Source organism: Galendromus occidentalis, unplaced genomic scaffold (genome assembly GCF_000255335.2).
Source record: "Galendromus occidentalis unplaced genomic scaffold, Mocc_1.1 scf7180000075612, whole genome shotgun sequence".
NCBI lineage: Eukaryota > Metazoa > Arthropoda > Arachnida > Mesostigmata > Phytoseiidae > Galendromus > Galendromus occidentalis.
The window spans coordinates 837250-851784 of record NW_003803602.1 but is presented as its reverse complement, the minus strand read 5'-3'; the positions used below and the strand labels follow the sequence as shown (position 1 = coordinate 851784).

At 50.5% G+C, this 14535-nt stretch overlaps 2 protein-coding genes across 2 annotated transcripts in view; one reads left to right on the top strand and one right to left on the bottom strand.

Annotated features, from left to right (window-relative positions):
• LOC100903439 (uncharacterized) overlaps window positions 1-661 on the top strand; it is a 2408-nt gene extending 1747 nt beyond the window's left edge. The window contains exons 8-9 of the mRNA XM_029111861.1: window positions 16-305; window positions 433-661. Coding sequence (XP_028967694.1) covers window positions 16-305; window positions 433-661 — 519 coding nt within the window. The remainder of the gene's footprint in view (window positions 1-15; window positions 306-432) is intronic.
• Window positions 662-7641: 6980 nt separating this feature from the next.
• On the bottom strand, window positions 7642-13698 carry LOC100903296 (sister chromatid cohesion protein PDS5 homolog B). The gene is made up of 12 exons (XM_029111859.1): window positions 13572-13698; window positions 12440-12737; window positions 12262-12341; window positions 12005-12155; window positions 11613-11751; window positions 11150-11497; window positions 10911-11026; window positions 10696-10798; window positions 10421-10540; window positions 10241-10336; window positions 7784-10129; window positions 7642-7677 (listed from the first exon to the last, which is right to left on the bottom strand). Exons 2-12 carry the CDS (start codon window positions 12676-12678, stop codon window positions 7642-7644), a joined length of 3774 nt encoding a protein of 1257 aa, XP_028967692.1. The 5' UTR covers window positions 12679-12737; window positions 13572-13698.
• Window positions 13699-14535: the final 837 nt, after the last annotated feature.

The following is a 14535-nucleotide window of genomic DNA, read 5'->3' as shown; positions in this document are numbered from 1 at the left end:
AGCTCTTCACTTCAGATATCGGACAAAACTTTTGTGCGTCAGTTGTACTCTAGGATCGTGGAGAAACACAAGACGAGGAGGCCAGCAGCCACTCTGTTCAGTCCGGACATTCTATCATCAGTTTTGTCGACTGGCGCCGCAGTCATTGCCAGTCGTCCGGCGTGCGCCCGCGCGGCCACTGAAAAATGCAAGAATAGTCCGATTGGCGAGCTCTATGCTGGGGCAGAAATCGTTTATTCGTTCCATGCCGTTCTGTTTCTCAATAGGAAATTGCCCAGCTACAAACAGCGACTCATCAATCGGAGGTGCAGAACTATCCTAGCAGACAGTACTGCGGAGAATTTCTACCCCTTGCTGATTTGGTCTGATTTCACGAGACTCACGAGGAATCTCGCATTGAATGTCATCGACTAAGACGCGGTTTCCTTCTAGCATCAGACGACTGAACGAGGCAGGACTCCTCCTGTCTTGGTTCAGGCAAGTTGCTGGGGCTTGGAAAGGATGTCTCGGAACAGCAGTTCCTGATGGTCATCAGCTTCAATCGCTGCACGTGGCAGACATAGAGGGCATTTGCTACGTTGGTCTCATAGGACATACAATCGCAGCGATAGCATTTGTGATAGAGAAGATCCAAATCCCTGCCGGTAGAATGAGAGGATGAGCGGCTCTCGGGGATTCAATCTGACCTTGTCCTTGAGGACCCTAGACACTGTCTCATCCTCGAGGAGGACGAGACCTTCGTGTACGCAATGCACTATTTGTGCTTCATCGTGAGATTCCAGTAGTACTACGACATTGCTTCGCGAAAATTCTCAGCGATGTCGCACTCTTCCAGATTACCCCCCAGTTCTGCCACCGCTCGTGGGAAATAAATGTCCCCTCATTGTCCGAAGAATTTCTCCTGATCTGTCGAGAGGGGCAGGGAGGCGCGGGAACCGATGACGCGTCGACTTGGCTCCTCTCGCCGATTCCCGGCCGGGAAAAATGGCTCCGAATCGGAACTTCCTGATGGAGACCCTGGGTGTTGTTTCGATCCGGACCAATCCTTCCGACGCAGATTCATTTCCTGGGCCAATCATTCGAGATAATCATTCTGAGGATGATCGCCCACTTTGCGTAGATTGGACCCATGGTCAATCCAGATATACCAGTCGCATATCAGTGGGACGATCGATCGAAGGGTCGAAATGTTGATATTGTTCGAGGAGTTTTTCTTCACCCTCTTCAGAACTTTGGAATTTTTTGATCGGGTCCGGGGATTCGATGATAAATGTCGTGTAGGACAGAGGCTGCACCACGAGAGTGAAACCCGGCACAACGGATAGGCGTTCATTCCGCGGACTCTCCTACGAGTTCGTATTTCGCTAGAGCTTTGAGCGTTGATTTCTCGATGAATGCACGATTGACCTGCTGGCTCGAACATCGTGGCATAGCAGAGTCCGACACCTTCCATGTGGAACTTGCTTCCCTCCTCATCGAACAAGAACGTCTCCACTACCCTCCTCCCTAAGCTTATACCCTTATTGATCAATGTGTTTTGCCTCCCCATTGCATTCATAGTAAGCAATAAGTCTCAATCTCTGACCTAGACTGAGAAAGGTCTCCTTTCTCTCGAGTCCGCATCCCCCCCATGATGTCAACTCCGTGTCCCGCCACCAGCATGGGTTCTGGCTGAAGGATCCCACCGATTCAGCCCTCGGCGAGATTCACTTGTCCATTGTCGACGGTCTCGAGTCAAGATACTGAATACATTGTCGTCCCTCGATCTCGCAGAAGCTTTCGATACCATCGGTCGTGACCCCCCTCGTCCCTGCTTCGCTTGGAATCGGAACCAAGACCCTCTCACTACTCGATCCCGTCCGTGATTCCCCGCTGAATTTTCAATTCAGGAGACTCTTGCAGGCCCAACAAACGATAGGAATCAACCAACGTAACTTCTCATCGCACTGGACGTGATGGAAAGATACGCCCCGGAGATCGGCGAGAGCGATGCATGCTTGGGGTCGAGAAAACCCAAGTATCCGAATTTCATTCATTGTCTTTGTCCTTCGCGTTCTCGACTGCTCTCCAGAAACGAGTTGTCCAGCACGTCGAGGGCGATCCAGGAGTGTCCCGTTCCAGTTCGAGATCAAACACATCTCTCTCCCTTTCGTTCTCTAGCTTCTCGTCCATAAGACTCTCAAGCTCTTATCGTACGCGAAAGTTCCGTAGGGATCGGAATATTCTGTTCTAAGCCAGTCTATCAGGAAAGAGTGTGCTCATTCGTTTCCACAAAACCAATGTTTTTTTTTGAGAAAGAATGAAAGAATACCGATGTTTATTGAAATTCGAATTTGGGGTCGCTGTAGCCTCCCGCCTCTCCTCGCCGCTGCCTTTGCGCGTCCTTCAACTGAGCTTCACGCGCTTCGCTTCAGACTGCGCCTCGAAGTCTCCTAATCTTTTGAGGCTCCCGCATGTCTCAGGCGATGGCTTGGTCATCTCCTCGCTTTGCGTCTTGGAGCCGATCAACTCCAGGTCGGAGATGCCCAGCGCAAAGCGGCAGCATTCTTTAATCCGCCGATTGAGCTTGCTGAATGCGACGGCGGATTTGACATCCAGCTGTTGCGCGATGAGTATCAGCGCATCATCGGGGAGGTCGAGGATGTGCATCCTGTGGAACAAAACAGCTTATGGAAACTGCACCCAGAGTGAGAGAAATAATGTTCCGACAGAGAGAATGCGAGGATTTCGAGTCCCCGCAGTAGGATATAGATTCTTACCTGCTTCTGGATGGAGGCTCTGATATTCCACAGGCGAGCATCCGATCCACCAAGTTCAGCATGTCACCCTGCATTTCGAGATTTCGAGAGTTCTGCAACGGAAGGGTGGCCTCGAAGTCAAGGGTTCAGCTCCCTTTATTTCACCTACTTGTTAGAAGATCTTCGACCCCCGACTGCACTATATACGCCATCTTATACCGCCACCTCCTGAGGATGAGAGAGGGAGATGGAAGCTCGAGATGGAGCCAATTGAAATAGGAACTCCGGGCTCTCTACCGAGGGGTGCTGATTTCGGCGAACGAGAAAGTCCGAAAGAGCAGGGATGGATGATATCCGTATATTGGATGACGGTCTCGAGACGAAAACCCTGAGGGGGCTCGAGCTGGCGGAGAGGAGGATTTCGGCAGAGCTCGACCGATAGAGAGCCGAGCGCTCATTGAAGCTGCCCCGATGAACATGGGTCTGATCTGTGCGAGGCGTCGCTTCGTCTGCCGCACAGAGGGGGAGTCCGAGGAGCCAAAATTTCAGAAACTGTTCCGATGGGATCTCTTGCAAGACCGGAGATTCATCCCGAAATCTCGGAGGATTCTTCTCATCTGCTGCCCTTCGGGGTTCGGTCTCGTTAAACGCAGGCCGCGCCCGGGACTTATCTCGCCCATCCTCGTTCACCAGTCTCCCGGCAGATGTCTGTAACTCACATCGGTGGTCCTCGATTGATGCTCTCCCGAATATTTCTTGAAGGCGTGAAACCAAGCCCTGAGCGTCACCTACTCCTTTATTCTTCCTCTTTCTTCTCTTCGTCACGCAATATGAGTGCGACTGTTCTGATGCACCCTACTGCATTTCCAGGGAGGTTGGGAGTCTTGTCTGGAGGCGGCAATCAAGCACCACGATTGTTCAGGTAGTTCCAGTTGTTTAGGTTGTAGCCCGCATTTCGCTCTCCAAGGTGAGGTTCCGCAGTTGCAGGCTGATGGGAACCTTGGCATCGAAGGGAGCATCAAGCTGGTCGAACCTCATGATGAGGACGGGGAGAAAGCCGAAGAGGCGCAACAGAAGAGACATTCTGATAAGAGGCACAGCCAGCCATATCCGCGCCCCAGGGTCGGGGTCGGGGAGCAGGTCCCCGTGAGAGTCGGACTGTCCGCCCATAACACGAAATTCATTGGCCCCTTCGTCATCGAGAGGAGCGAGGTGTTCGACGGCGACCCAGAGCGGTTTGTCTATGACACCGGTGACAAAGAGGGTGTTGCAACGCTGAAGGACTTGGTTCCTCACACCCCCCGAAGGGGCTGAGCCTGAAGGTCGGGGAGTGAGGGATTCTTTAAAACTGGAGGGTATTCCCGCTTTCCCCACATGGAGACAACGGTCGCACTGTCCGGCGCAGTCTTGTTTTTCACTACATATACTGCAATTCCTCAATGCGGATAGCTCACTGATTTCAAGGTCTTCCAACAATCAGGAACATCTAGCGGGCAGGAACTGGGGCCACAGAGTCGACGGAGCTAGTCTGAGGTATCTTGAAGTCGAGGCCGCTCTACACCGCGGCCTTAGCGCGTCCTTCAATTGAGCTTCATGTGCTTCGCTAGAGACTGCGCCTCAGAGTCTCCCAATCCTTTGAAGCCTCTGCATACCTCGGGCGATGGCTTGGTCTTCCATCTCCTCGTTCCATATCGTGGAGCCGATCAGAGCCAGGTCAGGGGTGGCCGGCGAAATGCGGCAGCATTCTTCGATCCGCCGAACAAATTTGCTGAATGCGACGGTGGACTCGAAATTCTGCTGTTGTGCGTTAGGTATTAGCGCATCATTGGGAATGTCGAGGATGTGCATAATGTGGAGCGAAAAAGCTCATCGAAATCATTTTCGAAGTGAACAAAAATAAGGATCCGACTGACTGGATGCGAGAATCATGAGTCCCTGCAGTGGGATATCGATCCTCACGGCGGATGGAGACTCTGCTATTCCGCAGTCAAGCATCCGATTCACCGAGCATGTCACCCCCCATCCCGAGAGGCGGAGAACCTGTTTGTAAGAGCAGCTTCGGAATCAATGGTCTCGGCCACTTCCATCTCACTTATTGCCTAAAGACGTTCTACCTCGTGTGCGGATTTTGATGAACGGAAAAGTACATTTTCGTAGTTTCCGAGAAGAGAAATTCTATGCCCACTGAAGGCTCGAGTTGGCGGGCGAGAGAATCACGGCACAGATCGACGGAAAGAGAGAGCTGAGCACTGCGGTCTAGGCAAGTGGTCTAACCGACTGGGCGAACGCCGAACGCCAACTGGCTAGAGTAAATAAGCTTCATTCGCACTTTTCGTCTACGAAATTGGGTTGAGTGAAGTATTTTGCCGTATTTTGCTAGACTGGTAACACGGGGAAAACTCCGAGAAGAAGTGGAATGCTTGGACCGGTATCTGGTCGAACTTAGTGCACTTGATTTCCAGATCCGTCTGCTCTCTGCGATGATCGTCGTTCGTACTTTCGCATGATGACGGCAGAGGAGCCGTGGCACTCTGCGCCCTTATAATCGGTCCCTCTACTTGAGCATCGGCCGCGGGAACGCGCATTCTCATCCGCAGCTAATGCCCTTCCCCTCGGCAACTCGACTCGCCTCCGAAAATTCGACTCGCCCCCCCAGAAAAAAGGCCAAGCACGCCCTTGTGAGTCAGATATGGGTCTGAAAGGGCCCGCTGTCCTGACTCGTCCCCGCGTACTTACGATGTTCCTCCGATGCATAGCCTCTCACATAGGGGTATCCATCGTGAGCACGATGTTCCTCCGATGCATAGCCTCTCACATAGGGGTATCCATCGTGAGCAGGCTCCGAGATTCGTCTCTAGGTCACGACGCCGGGCTTCGTCGCCATGATGGAACTGACAATGACTGGATGAAAAAAAGTATGTCTCAGGAGACGATACCCAAAATTATCGGACTCAACACGACGGATCAGCGGGATCATCGGGATTAGATGAACTTATTGTGGTCCAGAACAATTCTCGCCTTACTTACATTCCACCACGGCTTTCCCCCTTTTGTCTCCTCTTCCATCACAGTCGGAGCCTGAGAGAAACTGAGACCTCAGCGTAAATAGAGCAGGTCTGCGTGCAAGCACCAAGAAGCCGTCACGTGCGGGATGGGAAAATCAATCGGCTGCTACGCGATCCTTGCACCTTCCGGACTTATCCAAGTATCCACCCGAATGAGTTTTGACCGGGGATCCGATCGCATTGATGTATTTCTCGCACCAGGAATCTCAGGCCCCGCTCGATTTGACTCACCATCCCTTCAATCTATAGTCGCTATTTTCGACAGTTTGGGTTTGAGCTGAAGTTCGAGTTTCAGTTTACTGTGACCTGACGCCAAGGACATCGGTCCCTTATTGTGGGGCTGTTGTTCAATGAATTTTCGCCCAGATATAATTCCGTCGGAAGCGTTCTTTTGTTCGTTTCGCAATTTCGCATCGCCGAGTGCCGCTCGCGCTACCCCAATGGACATTGCCCTGATCTGTGCCAGGAGTCACGATCGGCGCCGAACGGAGAGGCAGTCCACTGGATCTTCGCCGTTTTATTCACAGAAATGAGCAAAGTATGGCCACGATTTATCCGTCGACGAGCAGCTTCACTCGATCACTAGCGCATCGCCCATTTTCTGGGAGTTGGGAACCGAGGTTGTGCTTTTCTGGCGAATACAATGCGCGCTGGGTCGCTTATGCCCGACAACATGAGAAAAAACGGGTGATTAGGGTGTCATGTGCAAAAAAGTCACCGCCCGATTTTTCGCAAAGCACAGGCTCACTGACGCTCATGTTCCTGGATCTTCTCACAGGAGGGGCTCCAGCCATAATGAGCGAATTGGAACTTGGAACTCAGCTGAAATATTAGTGTGTACGATCGTAGGAAAACCCCACATGATTACTGCGAATACTGAAATCCCCCCCCTATAGAGCCCATCTGAACGTTCTGGCACGCGTTCTTGCAAGCTACCAGTGTAACAAGGATTCCCGTGTATCCAATGTTTTCATGTACCTAGTCCGTAATCTATCACTATCACGCACATGAGTCATGAGAGAAGGAATACGTGAAAAAAAAGCCGGCGCGAGCGTCATCCGCGGATTCGAAGCGTCTTGAATCTTGAATCACTGGGGATTCGGAAGGACGCGTCCGAGAACGTCTACACGCACTCTATGGAGTATTCGCTCAGAGGTATGCATAGGGAAGTAATAAGGTAATAAGTAATGATCTCAGGTTCTCCGGGTCTCAAGTGCACCAACATCCCAGCTAAGTTTCGAATTCTGACTCGCTCATCATGTCGGAAACTTCCCTTGTCAGTTGTGCCGAGGGCTCTCGGACAAACCTGACAGGTGACTATGCATACGCAGCTCCTCTCCGTGCAGCGAATGATATGAGGGTTGAAAATGGAATTCATGACTCAATAATTTCATCGCAAGCTGACGCATCTGGAAACCTCTGTGCACTCTCAGCGGCTCTCCAAGAATAGGCCAGCGTATTTTATTCAGTCCGTCATTCGCTCCCGCGTCTTTTATTTTCCGGAGCCCTTATTTACAACTGTATATATATTTAAATATTTACGTCAATTCCGCTCAATTCCGTTCAATTATCGCTTGGAAAGAGGCTGATTCGGAATCAATGATCATACGACAGCACGAAAAGGCATCCTCGAGCGTTTTGCGTGTTCATGTCGCGGCGGTCATTAAGTCAGACACTGAATATAATCGGGTGGCACTGTATTTAAATAGCCCGAATCGAGGAGTGACCGAACTTTGTACAGGATCGATTCCGATAGAGTCCCTCTAGCTAGGCGGGCTGCGTCAGAGTCGGCTTCATTCTGATGCCTCACACCGAAACTAAAAGCATCGAAGTTGTTCTCAACTCGTCTGGGCTGAGGACCGGGTGACACGTTTCTGGAAGAGAGATAATCGCTTGATAAATGTCAGAATAAAAGCTGACCGTCTGGGCGAGGTTGTTTCTCTAAGACTCGTTCGGAAATTATGGGGGAAAAATCCTCACCTGTTGCCCGTTTGAGGCCTGGTCTCGTTCGAGGCAGGCTCGCTTCCGCGAGTTATCGCGGTCTTCTCCGCTCACCACCCTCTTCGCAGACCTCTGTTTCTCAGATTCGATCGCGATTTCAGTGGCTACAAGCGATCCCGACAGGTCCACGAGCATCGGCTCCGCGGCAGTCGGCGCGCACGACGGAGTATCCACCATATTCGCCATCTCTTGATGCACTTCGCCACTATTTGAGCCGCTGATTGTATGGACGGTGTGATGTGTGGCGGCCAATTCTCTTTTTGAGCCCTGCGACACCGGTGGTCCTCGATTGATGCTCTCCTGGATTTTTCTCGGAGGTGTGAAACCGAGCTCACAAGGCAAATAGAATTTCGAGTTTTGCGGCGTGCTCTTATCCGGCAGCACGAATAATTTGGCAGGCAAGCGAGCTTCCTGGGGAACTTCTCGCATGTTGAAATTCGAGGTTTTAGCCATTATCAAAGCTAGAGTGAGGTCGCATATCGCATACAGACGGTGGTTCGCAGCTTCGTTCGTTGGATCCTGACGGTCTTTCGAACGTTTGATGCCTTCCAGTAGTTTTTTGAAATACGAAAACGAATAATTTTCATTCTTCGTGCAGTGTGGCTCTAGCTGGAACCATAGGCACTCTTTGATCCTGTTCAAAGCCGTGACGTCGGAGGGATCTTCGTAAAGACTATCGTGAGCCATCAAATGGATCAAGTATACGACCACGTAGTCGGGCAAGATGGTGAGCAGCTTCGCGGTTGTTATAGGATTCGCTTTCAGGTATTCCCGTCGGCGAGTGATGTTATTCAAGAGGTAGTGTCTCATCTTAGCTTTGAGCTGAGGTCGAGGCTCAATGCCTCCGTACGAGAGGAGAGCCATGAATTGCAGGGGCAATTGTAAAGACATCAGCCGTTTATGGAGCTTCGCTGCGAACTTCTCTCGGACTTCGTCGACAGGGTCGGTTATGATCGTGACAAGTCTCTGGAACTGGGACTGGGTGATGACGTCCGCATATACAGTGCAAGAACAAACTTTCAAGATACATGCGGCAGCCCACAATCGCAGATACGATTTTTCACAATCGCTGACGTGTTCTTTCTCCATGAGATCGCCTTGGTTCTTGAGCATCCGCACCAAGAGTCGGAGAGTACTGGCCGCGTTGCCGGTTATCGCTTGAAGACTCTGCTCCATTTCAACCTCCTGTTCGGGCTGAGCGTTCTGCTGCTGTTGCTGATGTAGGTTCGACAGACCCACGAGCCATCGACCCATCATTTTCAAGCCAGCCAGCTTGCAGCGCGTTTCATGGGGTAGCGCCTCCTGATCGCACCACTGCAGCTCGCTCATACGAGGCTCTTCTCTGTCGGCCATCAAAAGCTCCTTAACGACAATTTTACTGACGATGCTTTTCATTTGTTGATAGAACGTCTCCGGCGAAAGGAGAGCTATGTGTCCCAGAGAAACGAGCGCGGTTTCGAAGTTTGGCGATTCGAGGGTGAGATGATGTTTGAGATGGTCGATAACCACGCCGAGGACTCGGTCCTTATTGAAGACCATGTTGTAAAGACATTGGACGGCGTACTTTGCTTGTTTCGGGGTCCCATTCTCGACGAAGTTCTGAACGACGGGCTGGATGCGCTGCGCTATGTTGGGGAAATTCACCTCGAGGTCCTTGCCTACGTTGGATAGCACTAGGAGTGTTTGGACCTGGGTTCGCGGACAATCGAAACCGAGGAAATGATAAATAATTTCGAAGATTTCTTCCGTCATGAAGGCATTTGGAAAGACACCCGACAAGGTGTGCAGTAGTTCGAGACCGCGATAGCCAGATTGTGAGACGTTGCACTGAACGTCGATTTCTCCGTTGCCGCGGAGGGAATCTTGGGCGTATTCGAAAATTTGTTTGATGCCGGATGAATCGATGAGGACGGGTGCGATTCTCTCGAGCATCTGCTTGATGGTCACAAAAAAAGAGTTTGTCTGCACGGGGAGACCGAGCGCTTTTAAAACTTCTTTCACGCTCTGTTCGGCATTGGCGCACGACGCACTCCCGTCCAGAATCAAAACCATGTGTTGATATGTTGTGGGCGAAGTTCTCAGCAATTCTGCCAGTTTGAATAAATACTCCTGAGCTCTGACTGGCTCGGGCAGATTCCGTGCCATGTGGACAATCCGGGTTTGTAGCTCTTGCTGCCGGTCGGCGTCGTCCTCTTGGCCAATCAACTGCACAACTTGTTTGATTTGCTGTCGTATGGCATGTTGGCATTTCAGGATTTCGATGAGGGCTTTGACGGCGTGCTCGTCGCAGGTTGCGAACAACTGGTACAATTTGAAGGTTCTCACCTGCGGCGGAAATGGATACGTCCATGAATGGCGAGAAGGATCGGAAGGCATGTTTGTAGAGAACTTTTTTTGCGACGAAATAGTTCTTCGATCGACCGAGGAACTACTCACTTCATTCGGTAATTGATAAGGCACCAAACAGCTATGGAGTATCCGTTCCACGATCAATCTGTCTTCAAGTTCACTCTGGTAGTAGATGTGAAGAACCTGGAGGAAGGCAGTCGTGAATTTCGAGCACGGAGCTCACAGTCATACCGATGGGAAGTTTCTTCGATTCTCCCGGGGCCTTACTTTGTTCTTGATCCAGGAAATGCATTCAATGATATTGGGATCTTCAGTCTCACTAGGTCCACACGTGAGGTTCTTGTATATGTGCGCTAATCCTAGCAGAGCTTCTCGTCGAACCTTGAACTGAAAAGCGATGAGGCATGGTTAGTAGACTCACGAAGACTTGGGAAACTCCCCATAAGTGCAATGAATTCAAAACCTTGGGAGAACTTCAAAGCAATGATCCATGATCCATCAAGAGTCAATGAAGAAAAAGCGATGATCGAATCGAGACTAACATTCTTGTCCAATGTCCGCTCCTTCACGATGTTGAGAAGTTCAATGCTGACCGATTCGAAATTTTTCTTCGCCGCTTCGACGATCGCCATCACAACTTCGAATCTGAAGAAAACGGAGTGCGATGAGGAGCAGAATCATGAGCGTTGGAGACAACTCATATTATCCTGACGTAACCATGTACTGACCGCTGAACTGCATTGCATTGATATCTAACCTGACACTCTCGTTGGGATCATGTTGCCGTGTTTTCAGTGTGTTGGTAATATCTTCTCTCAGGGAGGGTTGATTCAACAGAAAATGCATAGAATATTGGACGCACCTCATTCGGACCTAAGGAATCGCCCAAGTTTAGGAATCGCCCGGAATAGTCCCGTGAAAGCTCCGCAAATATCTCTAATCATCATTATTTGCCCATCGCTCGATTCACCCGGGCAACCTGTTCGCATGCTTTACCTGGAGCTTGATGTCGTTGAAGCGACCGACGAGAGCGTTCCACAATGCGGGATACTGACCGGCGAGATTTGAGTTCTTCTCGGAAAACATTCGTGCAACCAGCTTCGTGACCTCCAGCCTCTCATTGTTTTCCTTACATTTGAGTTTCATCTCTAATTGTGGTAGGACTCCCGCCATAGTTTCCGGTAGAATGTGGTTCAATTCGTATATGAGTTCGTACATGGTCGGAATAAGGACGGACCCTCCCGTCTTCCCGAGCACCAAATAATTATTGAAGAATGCTTGCAAATGAGGCCTTAGAACGTCTTTGGTGTTTTCCAGGACTGATCTGGACAGCTCCGCTGCGACCTGGAAGAGAAAGTCTTCCAGTACTCCACGATCAGGCACCGCCACTCAATCCTGGGCACCACAGAAAACGCCCGATCGGGAAGCCCAACACAAAGTCGACGGATAGGATGCTCACCTTATGTGTGCTTTTCTTTGGTGAAACAATGTAGGCCAGCAAAGTATCCATCAACTTCTGAGATACGGAATCGGCTTCGTTGATCAGGGGACAAAGCATATTGACCATGAACGACCTGACATTGGAGCTGTGGAAATCGCTGAAAAGGTTTGTCCGGGCGAATTAGAGAGGATGATGTCTGTTGACCGGGCCCGATCTGGACGAGCTCTCCTGAATTTCCCATTCGGTGTTTTCGAATTTCTCGAATGATCTGAGCGGGTGCTCGGGGCCTTGCCGATTAGGGCAAGGGCTGATTGCTCATCGCCAACTTTCCATGATTCCTTTCCATAGTTTGACAAGGTAATTCGGTCCGAGCATGACTGCTCAACAGATGTGCTATCATTCACACTCACTTGACAATGGATAGGATGAGTGTATACAGATTACAGATGATGGATTGATCACATTCGAGATCCAAGCAGATATTGAACGTCTTCACTGATGCCAGATTTTCGAGGAGGTAGAAATATCGCTTGAAAGTCGGGTTCTTCGGGTCCGCCAAGCCTGTGGACAATGGACCGATCGTATACCGCGTCAAAAATGAAGAGTCAGATCTAAGGGACGCCCTGGCGGCGGGTCCGAGCAGGGAGTTTTGGAAACTGGGGCAAACCTTGGAGCTGTTGGATGAAGAATTCAAAAATAGCCTTCAGTTGGTCTGGATCCTTATACGGGGCCTCAGGTGCGAATACCCTAGTATGGTGGGGAAAAAGCTCGTTATTTTTGACGGCTTCGATCTTTCCGGATGCTGTCCATAGTGTGACGGTTGATCTTTCCACGTTCGTATTTACCGGAACACGTCGGCGATACAGCATGCGATGAGCAATCTGACATCTCTCGATGGATGATCCAAGAAGAACTCCGAAGCGAGATGCAGAGCCAAATCAGAATATCTGGAGTTGTCATCCTCCTGGTTCATGTTCTGGAATGCCTGCGCGCATTCTTTCAAACGTCTGGCTAAATCATCCTCGGGGAGCTCCGCAAATATCTCCTTCACCCCCGGCGGGTACACCACTTTGAGATGAGCCATTTCCGGCCGAAGCTTTACGGCCCTCACGCTAGACTGCGTCAACGCTTGCGAGCCATCACCTTTTAGGAGAGAATGCAGCCTATAAATTTGAGGTTTGTTGGATGGAGGATTGAATCTGGAGGCGAAGTTCATCATTAGGTGGGATCGAGCCCTTGGATTCAACTCGAGTCCGCTTCGAGAAGGAGCGAGCCTCCCCGCCATCCAGACAGATCGAGATCCGTCTCTAATACAATCAGCAGCGCATCATGTCTCAGACGCTTAGAATCTGAATATTTGTGAATTTCTGGTGGATTTGGGATTCGCTCCGTTACGCTTTTCTGATTTGAAAGCGAGACGGCACAGGATCCCGCTCCGGCAACAACTGAACACCAGTGGATTTCCGCGACAAATATCTCGAAGCCGAATGTCTGGTTGTCGGAGAGTCGAATATACTGTGTCATGCATTTCGTTTCGACGATGCCCCAGCTACGATGGGCGCCTGTCGCTGGAGTGAGTCTGAATTTGGTGAGGGACTCATTCCCCATGGTGAGGCCGGCACCAGAAGATTCTCCGTTGGTGTGGTCTCCATTAAATCTTTGCACTGCGCTCGACCGCGTATGCGGTATTCGCGTTTCCTCATGCCATAGTAGTCAGACCCTGCTTTGCAGCTGTCAACTAATAAATTACAGTCTCATATATTCCTCTAATGATGAGTTGACTTTTCCACTGGAGGATCACCATGGACGTGGAATGTCAACACGACGTCCGGAGAAACGTCTCTCGATCGACGGGCAGTCGCCTGAGAGGCGTCAGTTCCCATTTCCTCAAGTTAGCATTGTTGCTCCAGAGGGGCGGAGGAGTCTCAAAATAAGAGGAATGACAGGTTCTAGAGTTATCTGAGGACCATTGTTTACCTTATCCAGAGTCGTTCTCAGATTCTTCCTAGGCTTAAGTTTGAGACAGTGCCGAGCTTCCGAACTCTCTCTGTACCTCCGGACCTTCATTCAGAAGCACCTCGAGAAGCCAGGTGTACGGTACATTCACGAGAAACACGATTCCTGCGAGCTGAATTGAACGAATCGAACGTCTGCCGGGAGATCGGAGTCTGTCTGTAGGAAAAGTTCACAAAATGTCGCCTAGATGGCAGACATGGCGCTCGCGTGGCGAGGGCTACGGCGCGCCAATTCTCAAAACCGAATTCTTCGCTATGATGAAGGCTGGGCGCTGTGCCACCCAATCCCAACGATCGGGAGGATCCGCTGACACGGCCGATCGCCCCCTGTTATATACAGTCGAACCCGCTTATAAGAAAACCGGTTAAGAGAGAAAACCGGATATAAGAGACCGATCCCGATTCCCCGATTTTTTCTCCATAGGGCTTCATGTTGAAAACCTCGCTTATAAGAAACTCGGATATAAGAGAAAACCGGATGTAAGAGACAATTTTCAAACCCCAGCCCCATAGAGTTCCATGTTGGAGACCTCGTATATAAGAGAGAACCGTCTCAAGTAGAATTTCTGTTTGCTCTTCCATGACTCCTCTTCCTCTCGGAACCTGCGCGAATGAGATAACACGCCAGTTCGATAGTATCATTGCTCCGAAAATGATCGTCTCTCCACAGGATCATGATACCGGCATCCGAGTCATACGAGAACGAGATGTTTCGGGTCTTTTCATCGAAAGACCGTACCTCGGATATTAGAGAAACCGGATATAAGAGACCATTTTCAATTCCCCGAGAGGTCTCTTATAAGCGGGTTCGACTGTACCTAGAGATATTTGGCCAGTATGTCCACACCTTCATTCCGACATGCTCACTCGGTGTGGAGAGTCCGACTGTGATGACGACGAGCATGAGTGAACTTCTCGAGCCCATC

Coding starts and splice junctions, on each gene's coding strand:
- LOC100903296 (XM_029111859.1), bottom strand. CDS start 12,678: ATGGCTCATCTCAAAGTGGTGTACCCGCCGGGGGTGAAGGAGATATTT. Junction 12,342..12,439: donor TGTATCGCCGACGTGTTCCG/GTAAATACGAAC, acceptor CCACCATACTAG/GGTATTCGCACCTGAGGCCC. Junction 7,678..7,783: donor AGGCCTCAAACGGGCAACAG/GTGAGGATTTTT, acceptor TCTCTCTTCCAG/AAACGTGTCACCCGGTCCTC.